The 24,723-nt window shown below is 35.5% G+C and overlaps 1 protein-coding gene across 2 annotated transcripts in view; it reads right to left on the bottom strand.

Annotated features, from left to right (window-relative positions):
- Window positions 1-24,723, bottom strand: part of CALCR (calcitonin receptor) — a 153,259-nt gene that overhangs the window by 20,797 nt on the left and 107,739 nt on the right. For both annotated transcript variants that reach the window (XM_055269989.1, XM_055269990.2), the window contains 3 exons: window positions 24,109-24,200; window positions 17,265-17,312; window positions 16,024-16,150 (listed from right to left, as the gene is read on the bottom strand). In XM_055269989.1, coding sequence (XP_055125964.1) covers window positions 16,024-16,150; window positions 17,265-17,312; window positions 24,109-24,200 — 267 coding nt within the window. The remainder of the gene's footprint in view (window positions 1-16,023; window positions 16,151-17,264; window positions 17,313-24,108; window positions 24,201-24,723) is intronic.

Genomic DNA, 24,723 nt, shown 5'->3' with positions numbered 1-24,723 from the left:
CCTTCCTAACTGGGATTATTTGATTTAATATAATGTTAGTTTTGTATTTTCTAAGCAAGTACTTGCTATATTTACATAACACCCAAGTATATAAATAAAATGTGAAATTCAGTTGTTACTCTGGATTCATTTGGAAGACTATTCTTATTTAAAAGCCCTATTCTTTTTGGATCCAGAAATTAAGCGTATGTTTTGGAGGCTGTCACTTGGGGAGAAGCAGATGGGAAGAGAACAAAGATGATGGTCTTATGCCTTTGTCACCCAGAGTAATTTTGGCTTCAAGTTTTATATACAGTTAATTATTGTTATTTTCAGTAGTTATGGTCTATAAAGTTGCTTCAAAAACTGAAATAGCAAATACTGAGCCATTGCTCCTAGGGGAAACACATGGTTAGGTTCCTGTAAGCCTCTGGTCACAAACATTTTCACCCAGCAATCGATAGCTAACTTTGTTTTATGTGTTTTGTTTAAAGACACCTTATTTAACATATGTTGCTGCTTCATTCACACCGAACTCTCAGCCAATAGCACCATTACTTCTACCTGAAGAAAACTTCTCCAACACACACATATTCTCTGTAAGCCACATCACAGCTTTCTTGTACTTAGGAACATCATACAGAACTTCAGTACTATGCTTGAGGGGTTATTTAAAACAACAAAATCACCAACCAATTTACAAATTCATAAAAATGTAAAAATTGTAGCACTAAATAGACCACAAAAAGGACATTTGTTTGTAGTATGAGAACTGAAACAAGAAGACACAGAGAGCATTGCCTTGTTTAACCTCAGCTGGGAGCTGCACATCAGATGGCTCCAATTTCTGGACATTCTGTGAATGTCTGTGAATGATAGTGAATCTGCTAGGAGTATTGATTTGGGAGTTACAAATAATTTATAGGAAAAGACAAATTTGCAAAGATGGAATTCATGAATAAAAATGAGAATTGACCATATTTGGGTTTGACGTAAGATATTGCTTGGAGGCTAAAGGCCTCAAAAGCTCACACAAATTTTAAAAATCACCAGTCTATTCATTTTTAAAATAAACACCTCATGAAAATAATTAGAAATATCTAGGTGATCAAGCTGACTATTAGAATTTTTCACAAAAATAGTTTAGCACTTAGATCAGTGTTTCATAACTAAGGTGGTTTATCAGTGTCACCTGATAATTTTTTAAGAAATACACAGAAGTATACTTCATCTCTCTTTTTGTTTTCAAACTATTTTTCAGAATTTCTAATTTAGGCCCCTGGTTAAGAATCCTGTGCCCAAGATATTCAAGGTAATTCAGTTGCGTTGAACAAACATTTATGGAACACCTGCTATGAGCCAGGAACTAAGCTAGCTCTGGGAGTATCAATATGCATAAGATATTGTCATATAGCCCCTGACTTAATTATAACCTTTCCATCAAGGGTGGAGTAAACCAGGCATTAAACAAAATGATGGGGCCTCTTGATTAGGGTTAGTCTTTACCTCCATTCTGAGATGGTTTCTTAATTAGCAGCATGGGGTATTAAGGAAGTCACTCAGATCACATCAAATAAGCTAAGCAACTTTCCACTAGCTTTCTAAAGATAAGTCACACCAGTGTAATTTTCTTTAAAGTAGTATGATCTCCCAAATTGCAAGACAAAAATCTGCACTCAAATAATATAAATGCATCACTCCCAAGTAAAACAAGAAATACTTGAAGCCAAAAATAGATAAAATTTGTGGGTTATACTCTATTTTATTTTCTTCATTAATATAAAAAGAGATAATTGCCACTGTGAATGATATGTAAGTAAAAGCCATACTATCCACTTTGGCTTCAATGAGTCGTATCACTATTCAGTGCCCTTACTACCAGTTCATGTTTTAATAAAACATACAGTTTGTTGAGCAGTGTGTAACTTTCAAGTGCAAGGGATCCTTCAGTTTTTTAATTGGGTACACTATTTAATCTATCTTTTCCACAAAATGCCCCAAAGGGCGTTTATAATAATTTGATTAAAAATGGAATCAGAATTACAGAACACAAGTTTTCCTTAGTCTAATAAATCAAGTCAACCTCAGAATTTTATAGAAGACAGATGTTCAGTAGTTAATTTATTTCCTATTATATTTTTCAAGGACACTTAAGAAAATTCCTCTAATCTACATAACATAGGAAATCTTGTGTGGCAATATGTTCAAGAACCATCGATGGGGGGGCAAAGAGTGACTCCAAATGTAAACTGCTTTGGAATTTTTGTTTTTTTAGAAAAGACCAACCTTATAATAGGTAATCAATGTTTTGAGGTGTTTTTCTGTTGTGGTGGGGGTAGAGAAAGACCTTAAGTATGAGAAATAGAAAGGAGACCAGAGCTGATCTGTGGAAACAACGAAAAGCAATGATCATGGCCTATGTCCTACTTTTAAGCAATTGAAAATCCACCATGAACTATTCTTGGCATCATTTGCACTACAGGCCTATTACCACGTACAATAGGGAGCTAAGGAATACTATCTTGCCTTTCAGAATGCCTTCCATTATCTTCAGAATGCCTGACATGCCATATGGTTTCATTTCTTTAGCTTAAAGCTGTTTTCCTTACTAAAATGCCGATACCTCAGGGAGGGATTACACACACATTTTGTCCTATCACTCTTCGAAAATATAGAGTAGGAAAATTGAGGGGCTGGGGGATCACAGAGAATGCAGATTTGGAATGTGGTTTATCAAATATTTATTGAGCTTATACTGTATTGCAGGCAGGAGGGTAGAAGATCCAAAGTTGTCAAACGGAGTCCCTACTCCTAAGAAACTTAGTCTTCGCAGGTTCACAAACAGAAGACCCAGGGAAGTGTTGCCAAAAGTAAGCGCTCTGAAAACTTTGGCAAGGGCCAAGCCTGTGCATATTTCATTTTCAGGGTTTACTTAATTCTCATGATACATTTCGTGTGCACAAAAACTCTTAGCTTTCACAAAAAAAAGCTACTGCAATTTCTCCCTCTCATTGGTAAAACTGGGGTATTAGATTCAACTTCTGTGTTGATTTCATATGGTTAGGTATAATAACACATTAAGGAAAATTTTGTGAGATGTTTTAGTTTTGTTTTGCTGTAAAACAAATTTGGCAAAGGAGAATTAAAAATAACAGCCATATGTTTCCTATATTCTGCCAGGATTTGATTAAAATGCATACTTTAGATAAGCTCTTTTGGTTTTTCAAAACAGTGGCTAAGTTTGATGCAGTAACTGTGCTTGCATTTTTATGTCCCATCCTGGGCTAGGGCTGCAAAAATAAAGTTCAATGCTTGCAATCAAAGAAGTTACCTTCCGGTGGGGAGACAGATACATAAACAAATAAGTGACACTATGTACAATGATTTCTAAAAAAGGTAATTTTTGTAGCTTACTTTAAGACAGTTAAAAATTCTCAGTTAAGTCAGAGGAGAAAAAATGGATCAGACTAGTGGGGCTTGTGTTATTAATATTAAATAATCTACCCAGTTTGTGTGAAAATTTACAAGGAACAGATTAGCAGATTCTGCCAAAGTCAAACACATTCTACTCTTCTTCCAACTTTTCTATTTTTGGCGGGCTACAATACAGGCTACTTTATAGTAAAAGAGGTGGCTGACTGTTAATTTACTTTTCAAATTCACATGGACAAAACTGAGGCAAAATGAAGAGCCTGAAGAGTATCTTCTCTGTTTCTTTAGTTATTAGAGGGCCAAATAAATATGTTTGGAAACTTACAGCAAACAACTAAAACCACATCCCCCACTATACAAACATATTAATAAATAAAATATTTAAAAATTATTTTGAAATGGTCTAAATAGTACCAGCTCCACAATACTTTGCACTGAATCAAAGCTGCCAATTTTATTTCTGCCAAGTTTTGTTTCAAAACAGAAATAAACTTTGCTATATGTTCAGCATGATCTCTAATGATTAAAGATAATTATTTACATTTCCCTGAAGCTTCTAAAAATGTTTTCTTATCAGTTTGCTTTAGCACAGAGGGAAGAGTGTGAAGTGATGTTTACTTCAGCAGGTGAAGAAGAATCAATAAGTCAATTTCTAAATATTTTACCTGAAGGAAAAGACATTTTAAGAGAGACTGAATGATAAAGATTTGTGGTCTACGTTGGTTAAATTGGCCAGGTTAAATTTTTTTATTAAGTTTTATTTAATGTATATCTAGATTACATATTGAGCGAATGCGTAATTGCTGTTAAATATGTTTCTACCTGATTCATCGTCTTTATGTCTCTGCTGCCTCTTCCATCTCCACCCTCAGGACTTAAACCCAATAATATTTATATAGAAAGTGAGCAGCAGTTTCTTATTAAATCAAAATGAATATGGCTTTGGGTAGTGTTTATAGTGTTGTTCGATTGAAAATATTTTAACTCCTAATTCAATATTATTTTATCAAGTATCCAAACAAGAGCTGCTTATCTATGATCTGACAAATAAATTCCAGGGAGCTTTTTACCTAACAGCATTACAATTCTTACAAACGTCTGCAAAGATCAGTACATATCTGCAGGGGTCAGGCTGCTGACATCAATAGAAAACTTACAATGCTGGGTGAATTCCTGTGGGGACATCTTAAATTTTTGTCAAGTTTTTCTAGGTTTCCAGTGTGGGTTCTTTAGAGGATGGCAGTCCCTAAGTTCTGCTATACCCTGTCATTTATCCCCTGCAGTCTTGGTCGAACAGGTGTTTCCCTTTGCACTATGGTCTTCAGACTGGGCATGTGTATGTGCCTTTGGGTATAAGCAAAGGCTGTCCAAGGGGCATGTGAATATTCCATGGCCATTTGCACCATTTTGTAGCGTTCTTTAAGCTATCCTTTTCCATCTATCCTTTCACTTTACAACATAAAAATGAACACTTTTCGTCTGGAACAAAGTTTACTGTGGTTCATTACTCAAGTGTTAAACAATTTCCAAATGTCAAACAAGGGACAATGGAAAAATCTCCTTTAAAGATTAGTAAAGGTGCCATAATCCTACCTTGAGATATTCTGTTTTCTCTGTCAGACCTCTTAAAGTAAATAAATTTGATATGGGGTATTCTAGCTTGTTGGAATGTTCTATGAAGGGTATAGCTGATGGATCATCTTTTCATTCATACACTAAAAAATACATATTGAACAAGTATGATGTGCTCATGGACTCCTTCACATTCACATGGTTATGTGGTCAGTGAAAGACTACACATAAGTAGACACACAGAATCTGAGGCCCCTCTTCTCTGACTATTTTCTTTTTGAGATTTATTTCCTTCACTTTTGGGGAGCTGTAGTTGCCCTAAATTCTGTCTTGTATTATTAAAGTCAGTAAAATTGAGAGTTTTCTATCAGAGTTTTACCTGTCCTGGAAAGGGATAAAATCAAGGGAACTTTACTCACAACTATCTCCATTTTAAAGTCTCATCTTCTTTCTAGCATCTCCCTGTCTTGGTCTCTCTCCAGGGTCTTCAGATAATTTCTTTTTATATTTTGTTCAGGGTTTGTAGTTGTTCTCTGTGAGAGGTTTTTGCCAGACAGGAGCTACTCAGCTATCACCCTTATTTTTGATCAATTTTAGATAATGAACCACTGTAATATATACTCTGTAACATCACATGAAAATTACGGTAGTAGGATAATCATATGAGAAACTTTAAATAAAACAATTTTCTTCAAAAAGTGGTCTTATATGATTCAGATATTGCAGGATATGTAGCTCAATAACAGTCCATCTGCATTTCAGGAGTAATCTTTTTCCCCGAATTTATCTATTTAGTTGTAATACTTTTTTTTTTTTCGAGACACTTCCTGCCTTCATGATTTGTAGTTTATGTTAATGCCTTTCTGGTCTTGAGATAATCCTCAAATAAAATATTAAAAAATATAGTTGCCTGTAAACATTTTAGTTAAATTTTGATAGTATACTTGCTTTCACTTCGTAACAATAGTTCACATTTTTAAATTATTTACACTGCATGCAAATCATCCAGAACTTTTCAAAACCCTTGAACTTATTACTTGTAAAATCCATTAGCAGTTTTTCTCATAAAGAAGAGATGCAAGGCTTATTTATCAGCCAAATTCAATTACATGTGACACTAAGAAGGATGCTCGTCATTGAAGTCCTATTTATGTATGCAATTGAATATTTTTTCTGCAATGACCATCTTTACATGGGGCTCATTTAAAAGCATGTCCTTTTCTGCTCCCCTTATCATTTCAATTAAAAGAAAATAAGTTTTGTCTGAATCAAATATACTCAGAGTCCCTTCTCTCCACCCCTCCATCCCAAACTGTATTTCCTCAGAAAAAGAGCAATTACAGAGAAAACAAACAAACAAATGACGGAAAGGGTCCCACTTCATGGGGTCATCACATAAGTTTCGTTTTTCACCAGTCAGCCTTTGTCCATGAGAAAGAATTTGAGATTCTGATTCAGAAGGTGTGGTGTGGGGCTTGAGAGTCTGCATTTCTTATTTATTTATTTAAGCATAATAATCTTTTAATTTTATTTTTTAGTTTTTAAAATTTCTCCCTTTATTATAGATACAGAAGATACGTATACACCATGGAATACCATGCAGACATAAGAAAGAATGAGATCATATCCTTTGCAGCAATATAAATGCATCTGGAGGCCATTATCTTAAATTAATTAATGCAAGAACAGGAAAACATGTATCACATGTTCTCTTTTACAAGTGAGAGTTAAACATTGATCACACAAGGACATAAACATGGAAACAACAGGGACTGGGGACTACTAGAGGCAAGAGGGAGAGAGGACTGTATGTGTTGAAAAACCAGTTATTGGGTACTATGCTCACTACCTGAGTGACAGGACCCGTACCCCAAACCTCAACTCCACGCAAGATGCCCATGTAAAAGCCTACATGAGATTCTGCATCTCTAACCGAAGCCCAGGTGATGCTGATGCAGACCACATCTTGGAAGAATTTAGGGTTCAGAGAGAGTCTCCTCAGTACTTGTTGCAGTGAATTTACTGCAACTCCTGTTGTTGTAAACTCCTGTTGCAGTAAACTCACAACCCAATGAGAAACATCCTGACTTTGATTCACATATATTTCAAAACCTCATAAGGAGGAATTACAGACCTTTTTGTCAAAATGCCAGTTCAATTGATAAACTAAGGGACAAAAAGAAAACCTGGAAAACTGTCAACCTGCACAGTCTTTAAAGCCAGCTGAATGAAGTAGAAACTTCATCAGAAAGTCTAGCAGTAAGCAGCTTTGTAGGAAAATGCTGCAATCTTTCTCCAGAGGAATTTAAGGATGTTAACATTTTCAATTAAAAGTGAGTCTGTTAAGCAATCTTGAGATGATTCCTGATAAAGCCTCAGAGAAAATGAGTTTGAGTTTGTGGAACTGTGTCGTTGTGATTTGGTGTGTTTAGGAAAAGAATTAAAAACAAACACTGGAGAAAAAAGTCTCATCTGAGATAAATACAGCAGGAGATGATCCTGAAATTGGCAAAGGAAGCACTTTGGAAGTATTAAGAAGACAATGCCAGGGCAAACAGAAGGGTAGGCTATACACAATTCTGATTAAAAAACAAAACAACAACAACAAAGAAATGTGATAGGGGAATAAAAGTTAACCACTTAGTACTCTCAGGGTTTTTTTCTCTATACAGTATAGTGAGAGTCTCGTATCACTCTTCATTAGGGATTCTCAAGTCACCATTGATTTAGCTGTATATTTTCAGACCACAGCCCTTCAGGTTATTTGTTATTTACAAGCCTCTACATATGTGTATTCTACTTTTATGCTTAGTCCCTTTTAGATTTAAGCAGTGTTGCTCTGAGTTTCACACCTCCTGCGCTGTATCACACAAAAATGAACAAGGTGCCACAGTTAGTAATTGACAGGTGATAAAGCCCTAATGATAAAGCTAAGAACGATAATACAAATAATGATAGCTGATTTTTGAGAGTTGTGTGCCAGATGATGTTTTGTGGACTTTAGGCATATTGGCTTATTTTTCACAGACAGCTTTATGAGAAAGGTCCTATTATGAACTCCATTTTACACATTAGGAAAGCAAGGCACGGTGAGGTTAAGTAACTTACTCAATATTAAAGATTAATCTGTTAAGTAGAAGAGCGAGGATTTAGATACTGAAGTTCAGCAAGAACAATGATGTAATTTGGAGTAATCCAGCTAAGCACAACAAATATCAAATCAAGTGTCACTTCACAACTTTCCAGCAATGATCCAACATACCCTAATGGAGTGTGCAAAACCTCTACCATCTCAATTGGAAGCTCTTTGACAATAAAAACAAATATATAACAAATTCTGCACTAAATTCATGGCAGCCTTCTCACAGCAGGGGAAGCTAACTGCAAATTTTGAGATGAAGACTTGCTATGTAAAATATGTCACAAGATACCATTTGTGAGTCACTGATTTCATGTGTAGAGGTACCACCAAGACTGGCCAAATAAAAGAAACTGGAGATTGGGTATATGTTTATATCCACTTTAGGAAGAGATTCTCCTTCAAATCCGTATGAGAAAGCATCCAATTATAAATAATAACTTTAAAAACGAATAAAGAAATCCTCTATACTTTTCTGCACCATGTGACCTTGGTTAAAAGATCATTTATTGGTTTTGACATGTAAGTAAAGTGAAGTAGCATAAATGACCAGGGTAGGATACTTCATTCCATTACCACATCTTGGCATTACTCTCTCAGCATTGTCCTTCAAATGCATCATATGCTTTCGTTCCCAATCTAGTTTTTTCCATAAGTTACTGAAATAGATCATTTCAATCTGGTTTTATTTACCATTGACCTCTCATCTCAAAAATTCTGCTATCTCGGTTACCTCTCTCACATTTATATACTCTCCCTTGCACCAGCCTCCCTTGGGCTGGGCAGGAGTCCAGATTCCACCCTGGGTTTTGTCTTCTCTAGTGTCTTGGCTCTGAGCATCCATTCTAAGCTAATCTTGCTGTGCCTACCTAAGAAGAAGCTCTGACATAGCCTGGTGGCTCAATCGTTCTGAAAAAATAAAGGTTAGAAGACATTCATGTTGCTTTCCAGAACTTGGAACTCGTTTGACTTTACTTATATAAGAGGCTATAGAAAATAAGACTCGATTGTTTCAGTTTCTGAGGTGCAAAGTGCTCAGGTTTCCAGTAAAAACTAATCTCTCTGCATTGTGCCTTTCAGACCCAGATACAAAAATTAGAGAGAAATTTATTTCTAAGAAATGACAAGTATCTTGCTAGCTTCCTTTAGATGCAGCAAGAACAATGCTTTTAATTCTGCCTCCTGACTTTCTACATGAAGATCATCGAATGAGCAGATAGAACAAAAAAAATAAAATAACATTTCAGATATTATGGAAATGTGAAGCTCAAATGACACAAATAACAATGGGCAATTTTCACATCACTCAATAAACTGAGGATGTATTCAGCCCTTCTTTATGCCATGAGTTATTTTGAGTTTAACTTTTTTTAAAAAAAGAACGTGGAAGGAATAAGATTCTCACCCTTGGCCGTTCAGGAGATAATATAACTTTCCAAAAACTACCCAGGGAAGAAACTACTTTAATGGGAAAATGACCACAAATCCACAGGGATTCTCCACTGACAGTGAGGACAGGGCATTGTCTGTGTGTGTGTGTGTGTGTATGTTTTCCTTACCCTCAACAAAATAATAACAACAACAACAAAAAAAGATGTATAGAAATAGCGTGACAACATTGGGGATAAGGCAGCCTTCCTCTTCAAAAAATAACTTTTTAATATATTCCCATGGGCATTGGTGAGGAAAATCATTGCTGATTCAGTGACCCTGAATTGGTCCAAAATGAAAACAAACAAACAACAACAACACACACACAAAACCCACCCATCTGTCTTTAGTTTGCTTAAGAACAAACTGTCTTTAAAAATTATGTATTGTGTTTTTTTTTTGAAGAAAACATATGCCCGAATTACTGACAGATGACATGCTGATAGATACGCTTTTCTTTATTTATAACTGTGGTTGTCGTTCTCATGTTAGTTACAATTTCAATAAATATTTGTAGATTGACAATGTCCAATAACTTCTCTTTCCCCAAATTTTTTTTTGGCTGCTTTTCTTTGTCTCTTCTTCTTCTTCTTCTTTTTTTTTTTTTTCCCCTTGTCTCTACTTTTCTTGGCTAGGGAGGACCTTAATCTAATGTATTCTGGAGTGTCAGTTTTTCAAGAAAAATTCAGTATTTAACATAATTTATTTCAAGTAATTTTAAATATATGATTCCGCATGTGACTTAGTAATGTTGATGACACATGATTCTCAGCCTTTGGATACTATTTTGCCTGTATCTTTAGAAGTGAAGAATTCTATTCCTAGAAAAGATGGGTCTTGAAAATAGCAGTAAAATCTTTTCTAGTTCTTGTTTATCCCCTTCATAATGAAATTTATTACAATGGGGAAAACTGCTTTCATGATACCTGAATTTACAGTTTCAACTGTAATCTACCTTAATAATCTTTTGGATGAGAAAAGATGCTCAAGAAATCAGACTTCTATGAATGCATTTATGACAGAATATGCATTTTCAAGGTGAAATACAATACAAATTTCACCATGTGTGTTCCTGTCGGTGGTGGCACATAAGCAATTTCAAGGATGAATAATGTATAAAACATGTCTTCCTGAGAATTATTTCCTTCCCTTTCTTAAACTGATTTTCCCATGCCTACAGAGAGCAACCCTATGTTGCTTGTATATGGAGGATTAGATAAGAGATCTAACAAAACTCTCATTGGAAAACGACGACTGCGTTAAAATAGAGAAAGTGCTTAAAAACAAATAGCCTAGTTTATTTCCTCTGAGTGAAGTGTATGCTTCACAATTTACAGACATGAATTAAGTTTTGTCATTGTAGTTATTTTGTTTTAGTCTATGCTGTTTATATGTATTTGAGGAGGGACATGTGTTTCCAAATTTTCTCTTATGGAAGAAACAGACATTTGAAAATATGCAAGAGGCACAGTGTGTTCTCACATATGATATTGCCCCATTGATCATTGTAAGTGGCTTGTTATTGGTGGCTTGTTTTCATTTTTTCTAACTTCAGAGGGAAATGGGCTCTTTTAGGCATATAGAGAAAAATATCCCATTTTTTTGCCTCTTTGTTTTCTGTGGAAAAAATACAGTTTGAAATAGGTAAAAATGTGACCAACCCCTATATGTGTGGTTGCAAGACTCACAAAGCTATTTCCATGTGAGACTTGGCTCATTGCGAGGGATCGTGAAGGGGATGTCACAGATATGTTTCCAAAATAGTATAAATGAATTTCAGCCTGAGGGCTAAAAGTTTTGGTGGTCAATAAGTACTTGATTGATTGGATAAAATTCTATCTTTAAAATGTTTTATCGTTTTTCCTTAGGAAGTTTGCTCTCGCATAGCTAAAACCAGCAAGTCTGTTCGATTAAAAATACATTGGAAGGACTATAAATCATGCTGCTATAAAGACACATGCACACGTATGTTTATTGTGGCACTATTCACAATAGCAAAGAGTTGGAACCAACCCAAATGTCCAACAACGATAGACTGGATTAAGAAAATGTGGCACATATACACCATGGAATACTATGCAGCCATAAAAAAGGATGAGTTCATATCCTTTGTAGGGACATGGATGAAACTGGAAAACATCATTCTCAGTAAACTATCGCAAGGACAAAAAACCAAACACTGCATGTTCTCACTCATAGGTGGGAATTGAACAATGAGAACTCATGGACACAGGAAGGGGAACATCACACTCTGGGGACTGTTGTGGGGTTGGGGGAGGAGGGAGGGACAGCATTAGGAGATATACCTAATGCTAAATGACGAGTTAATGGGTGCAGGAAATCAACGTGGCACATGGATACATATGTAACAAACCTGCACATTGTGCACATGTACCCTAAAACCTAAAGTATAATAAAAAAAAAAAAATACATTGGAAGAACCAGATGCTAGTCATGCCATAAAGATAAGCTTCTTTCCTTTCTTTCAAACTTACTTTAAGAATGCCTATTTTGTTTGGGTGAATCAATCTCACTCCTCCATACCCAGAAGAAAGTTTCCTGTTAATTTCTCTGGCTCCCTAAATCTCACACTCATATTCTCCTAGGAAATCAGGTGCCTAGTGGCAGAGCCAGGTCCCTAGACACCTGCTAATGGAGTTTATTAAAGGTTACTAGGCAATACAGGAGCTGCAGGGCATACGTGGTTTGACTTAGTGGTGGCTGGGTTAGCACAGCCTATGTGCTGTGGCTGGCAGAGTCCCTGGACATGTCTACCCCTAAAAAGCCTATGAAAGTAGAGACATCTAGCAATGACAATGAATGAGACTGCCAAGAGCAATTAATAGAGTAACAGATTTGTTGGAAAAGTCAAGTACAGAGACCTAGGGAGTTAGTCAAAAGGTGAGAGTTGACAGCAACCTTGTGAGCAATCACTTGCAATATTAGGCCCTTGGGGGTTTTGAAAAGCTTTATGCTCCTTTGGGCTCCAGGACAACTGCTGGGAAGTGGGTAAAGCAGTTTTTGTTATTCTCATTTGACGCATAAAGCTACCTGGTTTCTATAATTTAGTAGCAAACTCAGAAAAAAACCTGAATTTTGACTATTTCAGGAAGATAGGTTGAACAAGATCTCACAGTGGATAAGAAGTCCCTTTTACATTTATAGGTGGGAGACAGGGAGATATGGGTGTGAGACTCCCCCAAAAAAGAGGAGAAAGAGTCTATTCAAGAATTTATGATACTTCGTAATGTGACTGAGCATGCTCCCAGATCAATGTAGTTGATTATTCAAAAACTGAAGCCTTATTTCTTGGCCTGCTCCCTACAGAGAGTAACTTTCCTACGGTTTCTACTCTTAATGGGAAATGGAGAGCCAAAATGTGACTGTTTTCTGCAGAGATTCTTAGTTAATTGCTTCTACTTCTGTTTTCATCTCAGTGGGGGTCAGCTTCCCTAATTAACGGTAGCGGGCACGTGTTGTTATGGGCAGCCATCACTTTGGAATGGCTGAGCCCATTTCTTTAAGAACACATCTTTCTAGGGCAATAAATAAAGACAATCAAGAGCACCAAGTGGTAAAGAAGAGAGAGGTTGGCTCCTGTGTGAGATAGGTCTGGATTTGAATCCCATCTCTAAGTACTCATGCTACGGAGGACACTTACTCTCACCGAGCCTCAGTTTCCCCAGCTTTAAAAATGGGGATAATTCCATCCGTTGCTGGGATACTGCAAAGATTAAATTAGAGATACATTTTCTTTAAGTCAATTGACATTAAAAAGGAAAATTCATCAAGATAAACACATTTGGTCACATTATTCTGCAGGTAAGACCGGACTTTGTCTCTGATAACAGATGCCATGGTTTTAAAAGATAGATTATAATGTCTCTCTGCATATATTCATACTGCAAAAATTATTAACACTGTGGAGCCATCAGAAGCCAAATTAAGCTGCTTTCCCATGCCATGCCACTGTCACACAGGATGCATGCTCTGGGCAGATTTCACGCATTTTAGTTATTGGGTTGGCAGAATTGTCAAATGCCAGTTTTGAAAGATGAGGCTATCTACAGATGTTTGCATAACACAGTTAAGCAGAGAAACAAAAATGAAAACATCCCTTGGCCCTTCACTGTGAGCTAGATAGCTTTTATTTGTGCTTCCAGACGCACTTTCCATCCTGCTCCCTCTACCCTGGGCCCACAGAAATAAATCTGTACATCTCCAGCAGGGCTGCCTTGCAGCCTGGTTTCTGGTTGAGCTCAGCTATGAGGACCATCAGTAGAGACTGGAAGATGAGAGTGAGTGAACAAGGGATATTTATTTCTCCACTTCCTTTTGTGGGGTTGCCACAGGCTGGCTGTGTCCTAAGACAGAAGTCCTCAGTTTCCGTAGGGCCTCTACCACACCACCTCTCTGTCTTCGGGTTCATACACCTTTCCCTCCACTTGTCCATTCAGGCCTGGGGTGGTAATAGTCCCCACTGTTACTAGATTCCAGCATATTGTCTCCACATTTGCATTAGGATGAAACATGGATTCATCAATTTTGCAGAACAAAAATTATCAAATATTGGTAATTTCATACTCAATCTAATAAAGTTATATCATTAAACTATTTTGAATCATTCAATTAAAGTGCAGTCCATTAACAAATAAGGAAAAGATTTGTTGTTAAAATTAAGGAAAGCAGGTTTGCAAAGGAGAAAGCAGAGAAGTACTTGGGGATTTTTGGGGATGAAAATATTTACTGAAGGCAAAATAACTATTAAATAATAGAGGCTGCAATTATAAATTATTTAAACACTGGATTGATAAATAAAAATTTCCGGAAAGTAAATGGTTACTTGGTATCATAGCACCAAAGTGATTTGATTTTTTAAAAATTAATCTGGTAGATTTGGAAACCTAATCAACCAGTTTGGTGTTACTAAGCCCTCACTGATTTACAGAGACACATGTGACAATGCAAAGGAAAGAACAAAAACTGAGAGTAAGGAGATCTGAATTTGAGTGCCTGCTCCCTGCTCCAATCAGTTATATGATTTGAGGCAAATCGCTTTGCCTTTTTATCCTCAAGTTTCTGATCTGTAAAATGAGGAGTCAGGGATAAATAACCTCCAAAATCCCTTTTAGTTCTGGTTTTTGTTAGTTTGTAATACCAGGGACTGATATCAATGAAAAAGCAGAGCCTCAAGGTGTTCCTCCTCTGTCCTCCCCTGCCAGTTTATTTGCTTTATCCAGTAGTTGGCTGATGATTTCCAAACTTGGCAGCACAGAAGAAATATCCAGGGTATATTCCTCGGCTCCACCTCATACCTACTGACTCTCTAGTGTCATGTGGACAGTAGCTATTTCATATTTATGAAATCTCCCCCGTTGATTCTGAAGTGCAGCCAGGATTGGAAATCACTGTGAAAAACACTATCTTGGGTTTAAAGAGAGAAGACTGATGACAAATATGGGTTATTCTGAACAACTCTCAGGACAATTCTGGTAGAAGAAATCCAGAATGGTTCTCAGTAATGGAGCTAAATGATTTCAGCTCTCCTGTTCTCTATAGTACTCAGATAGAAGGAGGACAGTCACCATATTTGCTTGTTGCAATTGTGCATGTGGGCATGAGTTTCAGAGATGTATGTCCTGTTGCCCTAACTTTTGCATTTCCTGTGTCATTATAAACCTTTTTCAAAGCATAATGACACAAAACATGACCATATTTATATGGCTCATTAGCATTAGGGAATAGCTACTCACAGTGGAGATGACTGGGCCAAGCCCAGCTTGGCATCAGAATGAAGAGGGGATCAATATCTAGGCACACCTGTAACCATTTGTGGCACACTAGGATCACTAGGAAGCACTGCCTTAGTGTACCTAGTATCATCTATGGTCACAAGACATGCTCAATACATTTGTCATGGATGTTAATAAATTATTGGTTAGTCTTAGAAATGCATGGTTTGGGCCAGGTGCAGTGGCTCACACCTGTAATCCCAGCACGTTGGGAGGCCAAGGCAGGCAGATCATGAGGTCAGGAGTTCAAGACCAGCCTGGCCAATATGGTGAAACCCCGTTTCTACTACAAATACAAAAAAATTAGCTGGGCATGCTGTCACATGCCTGTAATCCCAGCTACTCAGGAGGCTGAGACGGGAGAATTGCTTGAACCTGGGAGGCGGAGGTTGCAGTGAGCCGAGATCCCACCACTGCACTCCAGGGCAACAGAGTGAGACTCTGTCTAAAAAATAAATAAATAAATTTATGGTTTATTGTATGGTTCTTATCTGCTGTAATTTCTTCCAGAAACTACATAGAAATGATATGCTTCACAAAATGCAAAACTTGACTGTAGAAGTAAATATGATCACACATGTGAACAGCTGCTTAAGTCCAACATGAACACCGTGTTTACTATTTACAGGTACTATATCCTTTAAAATAAAAGTATAAACAAAACTATGCAGTACTTACCGGGTCCCTTCGCACGAGCTCTCCATTGGGTACTACCTCAACCAGGTGGATGATGATAATCATAGAATTCAGAATGTAAGTAAGAAACATGTTCTTGTGCAAGGTTACCCTTTGGCAGCCAAGGCTCCTGGAAGAAAAAGTAACATAAAGCATTAACCAGTGCCAAAATGTTGGAGTACCTGGAAAAAAACATTTTGGTAATATTTTTCATATTTTCTTTAAAAAAAGATGAAAGAACATATAGAAAAAAGGGTGGTCTCCTCTTTCAGATTTATTCCTACTTTTCTGCCTGATTTTAAAAAACATGTTTCCAATCATAGCAGCTCATAGTTTTCAGTCCTCAGGATGACTTCATATAATAACTGAAAGAGTGGGTGAAATTAAAATCTCTTTTAATTATAACAAATGTTGTAAAATTAGTTAACAGAAGGACTCTTGGATTAGCAACTATTGGGGTTTGCAGTGTGCTTCAAATGAAAGGCCTAATGTTCATTGTTGCAACCACGAAGAAAATATGTGGCCAGTGAGGTCACAGAGCATGAAGTCAGAACCAAGGCTGCCTGTGACAAGGTACTGAAGCTATGTCCTTGAGCCATTGCATACACACACTTCACGTCTCCTAGCATCCTCCTCTTCCATCATTTCTGTTACCATCTTCTTAGATCTTATATTCCAACTAGAATCATCACTGTAGTTCCTCTTTTCCAACCCTCCTGATGGTGGAGCTCAGACACAGGCAGAGAATTCTTAATAGGCTCAAATGAAATCTCATTATGAGGCATATTGTGATTTGGATCCAATGAGAGCTATCCAAGTGCTGCTGCTTCTTGGCAGAGTCATTCCCCACCTTTTGGGTATTAAGCAATTTGTTGGGGCTTTTATTCTTTTCTCCTCCAGTTCATAAACTTGTACATATGTGTTGGTGTGAATGTTCACATAAATAAACATTAATTTGAATATCTTGTTTCATTTTTTGATGCAATGGAGAGAGCCTACATCATGGCTATAACAAACTTGCAGTGATTATTCTAGACAAATGAAAATCTTATATTTATCATATTTGATAAGGCAAAAAATATTAGTATAATGTCATTCACCATGTGAAAGCGTAAAACATGCCAATGACTCATAACACTAACTATTCCTAAAAATATCTTCATGGAATAAAGTTAGAAATGAAGAATTTTGAAAAGGAAATTCTGGGGAAAGATGAAATACAAAAATAGACTGGGTTTACTTACAATGCCTTCCTATATTTCCAATTGAAAGGAAAAATAGTTGTCAATTTTCTGTAGTAAAAAGCAATTTAAGTAATAAAGGCAGCTGTTACAGCATATTTTAACTATTATAGCTGCAGTTTTCAACTTTTCGGGAAGCATAATCTGTAACTCATTAATAAATAATACTTTCAAAAATTTAACTTGTTAAACAGGTATAGGATGTAGAATTTACATCCTTGAGGCAGGCTCTGATAAATACAGGATTTAGAGAAGAGCTTTCTCTTACACACACCCTTCTATGGACTACTCTGTTCAGCAGTACAGAAGTCTGTTAAATAAATCAAACTCAACTGGTTTTATAATAGCACTAAAGGTAGATTGCAAATTTAAATTTAAACAAAAAAATTAATTATGTGAAACCTCACGCTCATTTATACTGCATAAACTTCCATCTGGTGACTGCTGCAATCAGGACACTTGAATCTGTGACCTGCCATCTTTCATAGTCACAAGAGCAATTTATAATTCTCACTGGCGGTTAATTATGGGATTCATTGTTTAATTCAGCCTGGCTTAGACCAGTGATAATTGACATTATCTAGAACTAAGGAGTATGAATGAACGTATCATACAGCGATGATATTCTTACTCCTGGTTTTCTTTTGATTGGGGAGAGTTCAATAATCTGCTGTTGCACATTAGTCTAAATGACTTCATTAACTTCATTCTCCTGTGTAAACCCAAGCCACCCTGAATAAAATATACTTCCTCCACCTCCAGTTTACTCTCTTGTGTGCCTGCTTTACTTTTCTTCTTTTTTTTTATTTATTTTTTATTATTATACTTTAGGTTTTAGGGTACATGTGCACAATGTGCAGGTTTGTTACATATGTATCCACGTGCCATGTTGTTTTGCTGCACCCATTAACTCGTCATTTAGCATTACGTATATCTCCTAATGCTGTCCCTCCCCCCCCGCCCCACTCCACAACAGTCCTCCCGCCGAGTGTGATGTTCCCCTTCCTGTGTCCATGAGTTCTCATTGTTCTTAACACTTATCACCGCCTGACACAGTACATATTTATTTATTGCCTGTTATTCTCTCCTTTCCTCCCACTAAAATGAAAGTGCTAAAGGAATTTATTTTATACATCTAGAACACTGTCTGACACATCATTGGGCTTAATACCTATTTTTTTTTAATTTAAAAATGTATTTAAGAAAAATGTTCTGTTTTGAGCTGTGACCACTAAGCAATTTTCCAGTACACCAAAGAATTACATTAAATGCTAGATGATTTCCTACTTTATACTTCATATCATACTGAACATTTGCCAAATTCTTCAGTTTCATATTAACTAGCTAATATGGAGCATTATCCTGTTGTTCAACACTAGTTAAAAATGAATATATCATACAGCATATATACATACAAATAGTATATATATATAGATAGATAGATACAGTACATATAAAGAGTACTGTATCTTTCTATATAAAAATATATATTTTTTTCATTGGAAACACGGAGAAAATGATAGTTAAAAAGAGGATAAACTGCTAGCCTCCAAAGGAGAAGTATGACTAATATATGAGTTTCTGTCTTTTGAAAATTGTAATATAATTTTTGCTCATTGAGTTTTAAAATTTTTATTATACTAACTTGATGACATTTACAGTCATCTTTTTGAAATGAGTCAAAGATATTGCAAATTTTTCAAAATTCATTCAATAATCCAAAATACATGATTGTGCACTCATTATGATCCAGACCTGGTAGATATCAGGAATATAACAGAGGACAAACAGGTGCTCTTGCCTTAAGGGCCCTTATATACTATGCCATTTATTATTCTGAAGAAGAGGTGTGGGATGCTAGAGAGAATTAATTGAACTTAACATTAAAAATCCTCAGTACAAATACGTCGCTTAAATGAACATGAGAGAAGCTGACAACATTTTTTTGTCAGACCTGAGATGTCTTAGGTAGAAACAGCACCAACTTGACACTAGCTATATTCTATTCCCTTGATTAAAAAAAAACCCAGACATTTAGATGGACAGAACGTTGCTTATTATTTGAGTGATGGGAAACCATAAGTACCATAAATTCTCCAGTAGTAGGAGGCTGAGACAACATAATTTACTTCTACAACATAATCTACCAATCAAGGTGTCATTCAAATGTGAGGAAGAGATAATGATTTACTTGAGTATGAATCTCAAGATGTCACATTTTAAGGCTAAAGCAAAAAGTCATTTTCATGGTTATAGTTCATCTGGTGTAAATCTTTCACATTTGTTTCAAGTTATTAGTAACCTACGTGTGAGTGAGTGTGTACTTTTTGGGAGCTTGTAGTTGTATGAGATGGCATTTCATATTGGTCTTGAGTTTTGCCGATTGTGTAAATCAGTTTGCTATCACAGGGTGAGGAACAGCAGTATTTTCTCTCATATATCTCCTATATAAGACAGTGTAATCATAGTCACATTCAAAGCAAACAAAGCAAGTAGCAAAAAGAAAACAAGTAAAAGTTGTTATGAAGTTACTGGTGCATGGGAAAATATGAATTAGGAATCATTTCTGTAATTGGTACAAGCCCAAGTCATATCTTCTAGTGTAACTTTTAGTTTTCATTTACCTAGGGATCATATGTTATTCATGAAAAACATGAGAACTGAAAAGAAGAGAGAAAATGAAGTGAAATGGATTGCATTAAAACTCCTGGGAAAATTCAAATACAATATATTACATATCTTCCCTATTTAACAAAAGACTTTATGCCTTTTGATTTAGCACAAAATCCTTATCGTTAATAAATTATCTTTCAATCAAAATTCTTGCTTTTCCTATTACTACTATTCTATGGGTGAAGAATATGCCATGGTATGATCAATAGTTATCTTTGGTGTCTGTCCTGCCAGTGGTGAGTTGGAAGAAAGGAGGTCATCTTTGATACCATTGATTTCATGGTTTGCTTGGAGCAACAGGAAGGCAGCTAGAGATGTATAACGGTGGATACTACATAAGGTACAGATTCATATACCCACCCAATACGTAGAGGTGACATAGAACAAAGAGAAGAGCAAGTAGTAGAGCAATCAGTCTTCCCTCAGTATGTCCCACTGGAAAGCCACTTTTGTTGACCTCCATGATTACCTATATATGCTTTTTGTCAATGTGGCCAATGTAACGTAATGTAGACAATAAAATGAAGAGAACGTCTGTTTTCCAACCTATATTTCTATCAACTTTCAGGCAAGAATAATATTTAAAATACCAATCAGAAAGACATGGATAACAATCAGTCAAAATAAATGCTAATGAATGGTCTGTTATGCTTTTCATGAAGTGATACAATGAGAGGCTTACATATTGAGGATTATTCCACAGAAAAGTAAATTGATAAATTGTAATTGAAATTTATGGATAAGTAAATTTATTGGAAAATTGCTGAAAATGGTGAAGAACCAAACTCAAATAAATGTCCATTTATGTGTCTTTCCCAAACCAGTCTTCCCTAAGGGTATCTTCATTTTAGCTTTCTTGTTGACACTTACTATTGGAATCTAGCAGTAAGAGATCTTGCTGAACTAATTTGATGTTTATATTTAATCCCTTTCCATAATATCATTCCAATTTTTTCTGCGAAGGTTTTAAACTAAATACCATCCTAATAATGCTGTCTTCTCTCTTTAACTGGTGTACCAGAAATGACCTGCATATCATCTTGACTATTATTTAAACTTTTGAACAGTTAAGATTGTTAATGCTAACTTTTCCATGAATTAAACCTGAGAAATCTTGTTTTTTCTACATTTTCTCTTTCTCTAGGAAGAAGTCATAGAAGATAAATTTTCTTCTGTTAACATGAAGACTTTATATACATTTGTACATAAATTTTCCAACAGCACAAGGATCATGATTTCTATTTGCTCTAAGTTTACATAATTCCACCTTTTACCTTCCCTTGCATGCTCAGAATAAAATTACATTAAGATTAAAGGAATGCTTTAATAAATTAATTCTGAGTAATATCCCAAGTTTTTAGTGAAGTATTGGCAGTTCCAAAGCCTCTTGTATGATCAGTGACTTTAAATTTCTCTGCAGGCCTCCTAGGCCTGCTCATTTGAGGAGGACAGTTGCAGGGTTCCTCCTTTTTATGAGGCACATTTGAGGAGTTCTGAGGGCTTTACAGTGAGATTTCAATGGAATGATTGTGAATGGGGCGTCAGCTCTCAGAAGTGGAGCTGGGTAACTTTTCACTCTAGTTTCCTGAAAATTCTATAAAATTGTTTGGAGTTTGCAAAATTACTCAACCCTGGGAATATAGAATTAAGCAAGGGAGTGATGATATTTTTTGCTCAGGTTGCACACTGATGATCCCATTTAAGAGCATAAATTATGAAACCTATTGTAATGTGCAGTAAATATCTTAAAGGTGATGTAGAGTATTTGAAAAAAAATTCTGGAAAAACTTTGCTAATTCACAAATAAATTCCAATGATAGATCAGTATTATTTTCTACTTCCACAATCACTTTTAATGTTTCTGAAATTCAAATATAAAAAACATTAAAGGGTCAGGATCATGCTTAAAGTTTAAGAAAACAGATGCCCTTTATATTTTTAGTTTGGGTAAGGTTTAAGATATGACTGAAAACAAGTATAAAAATTTTATACAGCTTTTTTTGGTTTGACTATTTGGCATCTCAGCATATGTGCTTTTCATATCTCATTTGTCTCTTATTGTGTCTGCTCTGAAGAACCAGCTATTTCAGTTCATTTCTTCTCATTATTAGGCTCAGATGATAAATCAATAAGACTTGATTTAAGTTGCTGTTTAGTTGGTTCTTAGAACTGAGAGACAGTAGGGCAAAGTTGGGTACTTTCTAGACAATCTGCCCCCCCACACTCTCTCAAGGGTTTGATCAGAATCATTTTGCTTTGGGACTAACTGGAGTTGAGAAATATTCTACTTTGCCCTCGTGCTGCACTTTAACACACCCGTCTTCAGTAGCTTAATATAGAAATGATCGTTGAAAAAAAAATTCTTAATTTCCTTGCTGATTTGGCTCTCACATCTCCTCACTTATTTAAGTGACTGGAGAAATAAAGAATTAAGTCTATGCCTTTGACATTATTATCTTTAAAGTCCTGACTACAATTAGTCGCATGATTACAAATTTGAGGAATTTTTCTTTCAATTTTTTTATGATTATATTAAAAAAACTTAAAAAATATGCTTTAGTGGCATATTTTAAAATAAATTTGTTTGAGAACCATGATTGTGTTTTTATTTGCCATAATGAAGTGCAATTGAAAATGAAGACATTCCAAGATTAATCATGTTATGTGATTACTGTATTCTGATCATTATCATTGAAAATACTCTTCTATTCTAATTTGAGTAATTAATACTTCACGTCTTTTTGCTTTGTTTATCAGTCTTTCTCCTGTTAAACCATTTATGGAAGGAGCTCATTGTCTGTTTGCTTATGTTATCATTTGCTATCCAGTTAAAAATTGCTATTCACCTCTATTGCTTTGTCAATATAAGAATCTTGACTAAGATATAGAAAAAGATTGAAAAATGATGAAGGAAAAAAATAGTACTTGTACTAAGGATGTATTTACAGGTGATTATTCTCCCCTTGGTTTAATTTTCGTTAGTACTATCTTGACAATATTTTCACAAAAATCAAATTAAGATTCTATTATTCTATGTTTTAAATTTATTTTTTGAGGTAAAGTATAGGTGTATAATTTACCATCTTTACCATTTTAAGTATATAGTTCAGTAGTGATAAATACATATATATTCTTCTCCCCTCTCATTCTATATGTGAATCACTGTACATTTAATCACATACCACATTTTTTAAGTGTGGATGATTGTTGGTCATCTTAGTCTACAAAAGGGCTTTTCTTTATCATTTCTATGATACCACCATGACTATTATTATTACCAATAACAATAATAATGATATCAAACACATATTTCCCTTATTATGTGTCAGACATGAATCCAGGCACCTTACATGTATTATTTCATTTTTACCTAATTTACTTCAGTTTCTAGCATTTTTACTGAACCATGGTGTGTCTAAAAAAAAATACACATATGGCTTACTCTGAATCTACGTTTGTGAATATACTTGAGAAAGCCAGCTTAGGACAATGTTGTGAGTGCTTTATTTTCACTAAGATTTGTTGTGATGAAAGCATATATAACAGTTTCTAACTTAAATGTACCATTCCTGTAAAGATCCTATTTTATATTCATGTAAGATGACAAGATAAAGTATTCAAGTTTTCCTTGTGTGTTTTCTCATATTTTGCTTTCTAGCATAATTGTGCACCATAAAACCTGAAGACAAGCATTATTTAAATTAGGTTTTGTAGAAACATGCTCTGATGTGCTTGTTTATTCCTTAGTCTTACATATGCTAGCAAGAAATAATTAGGCAGGGTATACATGGATTTGTGGCTATGGTCTCCAAAAATTAGAGTGGGAGTAAAAGAAGGTGGAGAATCCCCTCCTCCACCCTTAATGTAACATGGTAAATGGAACCTTTACCATATTAGAACAGTGTACTATGGATTCACACGACTGTCTTATTTTGGGAAGTCTCAAGATATAGTACTTTTGAAAATGATATAAATTTATCCTGTTCTCCCCAAAGATAGGATTAAAAGCATATTTAAATTCATTTCATTTTTCTTGCTACTTCATGACTCCTCATGTTGCATGTCGCTTGTAATTTGCTGAAGACCCTTCCCCACCTCCACTCTTGCAGAATTCACCATTCATTTCAGTAATTTAAAGGAGGAAATAAAGAGCAGATGCTGTGAGTGTACTTACTTGAAAAACACGAAAATCCCCAGGGAAATCACTAAGGTGAAAATTGACAAAGAATGACCCACGATAGCCAAATAGTACAGAACATAAGCATTCTGGAACAATATAAAGTAAAAAAAAAAACAAAAAATGAATGAATGATTAATCAGAGAGAAAATCATTTCTATTTCTAAATATATGTAAATCAACAAATGTTTTCCTCCTTTTAAAAACCTACTACAATTATAACCAATATTTCAGATAATGAAATTAATTTTTAGCTTTACTCATGTCATTTTATGAAAATAAATTGTCATTTTCAAAGAATAAAGTTCCTTGAGATGAAGTTCCTCATTCAAAAATATATTTCAGAAGTAGCTTTAAATGCATTAAAAATTATCATCCCTAAACCCAGTAAGCAGTCCTGGTAGTTTTTAATTTCTGGAATCTTTTAGACAGTGGATATGTAATTCTATACCACAAAACTGGCAAAATAGTAATCGACTTTCCAAGCTGTCCTGAGTCTCAGCATATACAGAGGGTGCGGAGAGCATGGTGGCGGGTTTCTGTGCCTTTGTTTAAAATGATATCATTAGTATTTAATTGGTTGAAGCTGAAACCTTTCCCCTTAGCAGCCAT

Source organism: Symphalangus syndactylus, chromosome 3 (assembly GCF_028878055.3).
Source record: "Symphalangus syndactylus isolate Jambi chromosome 3, NHGRI_mSymSyn1-v2.1_pri, whole genome shotgun sequence".
In the NCBI taxonomy this organism is placed as follows: domain Eukaryota; kingdom Metazoa; phylum Chordata; class Mammalia; order Primates; family Hylobatidae; genus Symphalangus; species Symphalangus syndactylus.
Note: the sequence above shows the minus strand (reverse complement) of the source record. Positions and strands in the feature narration are given on the sequence as shown.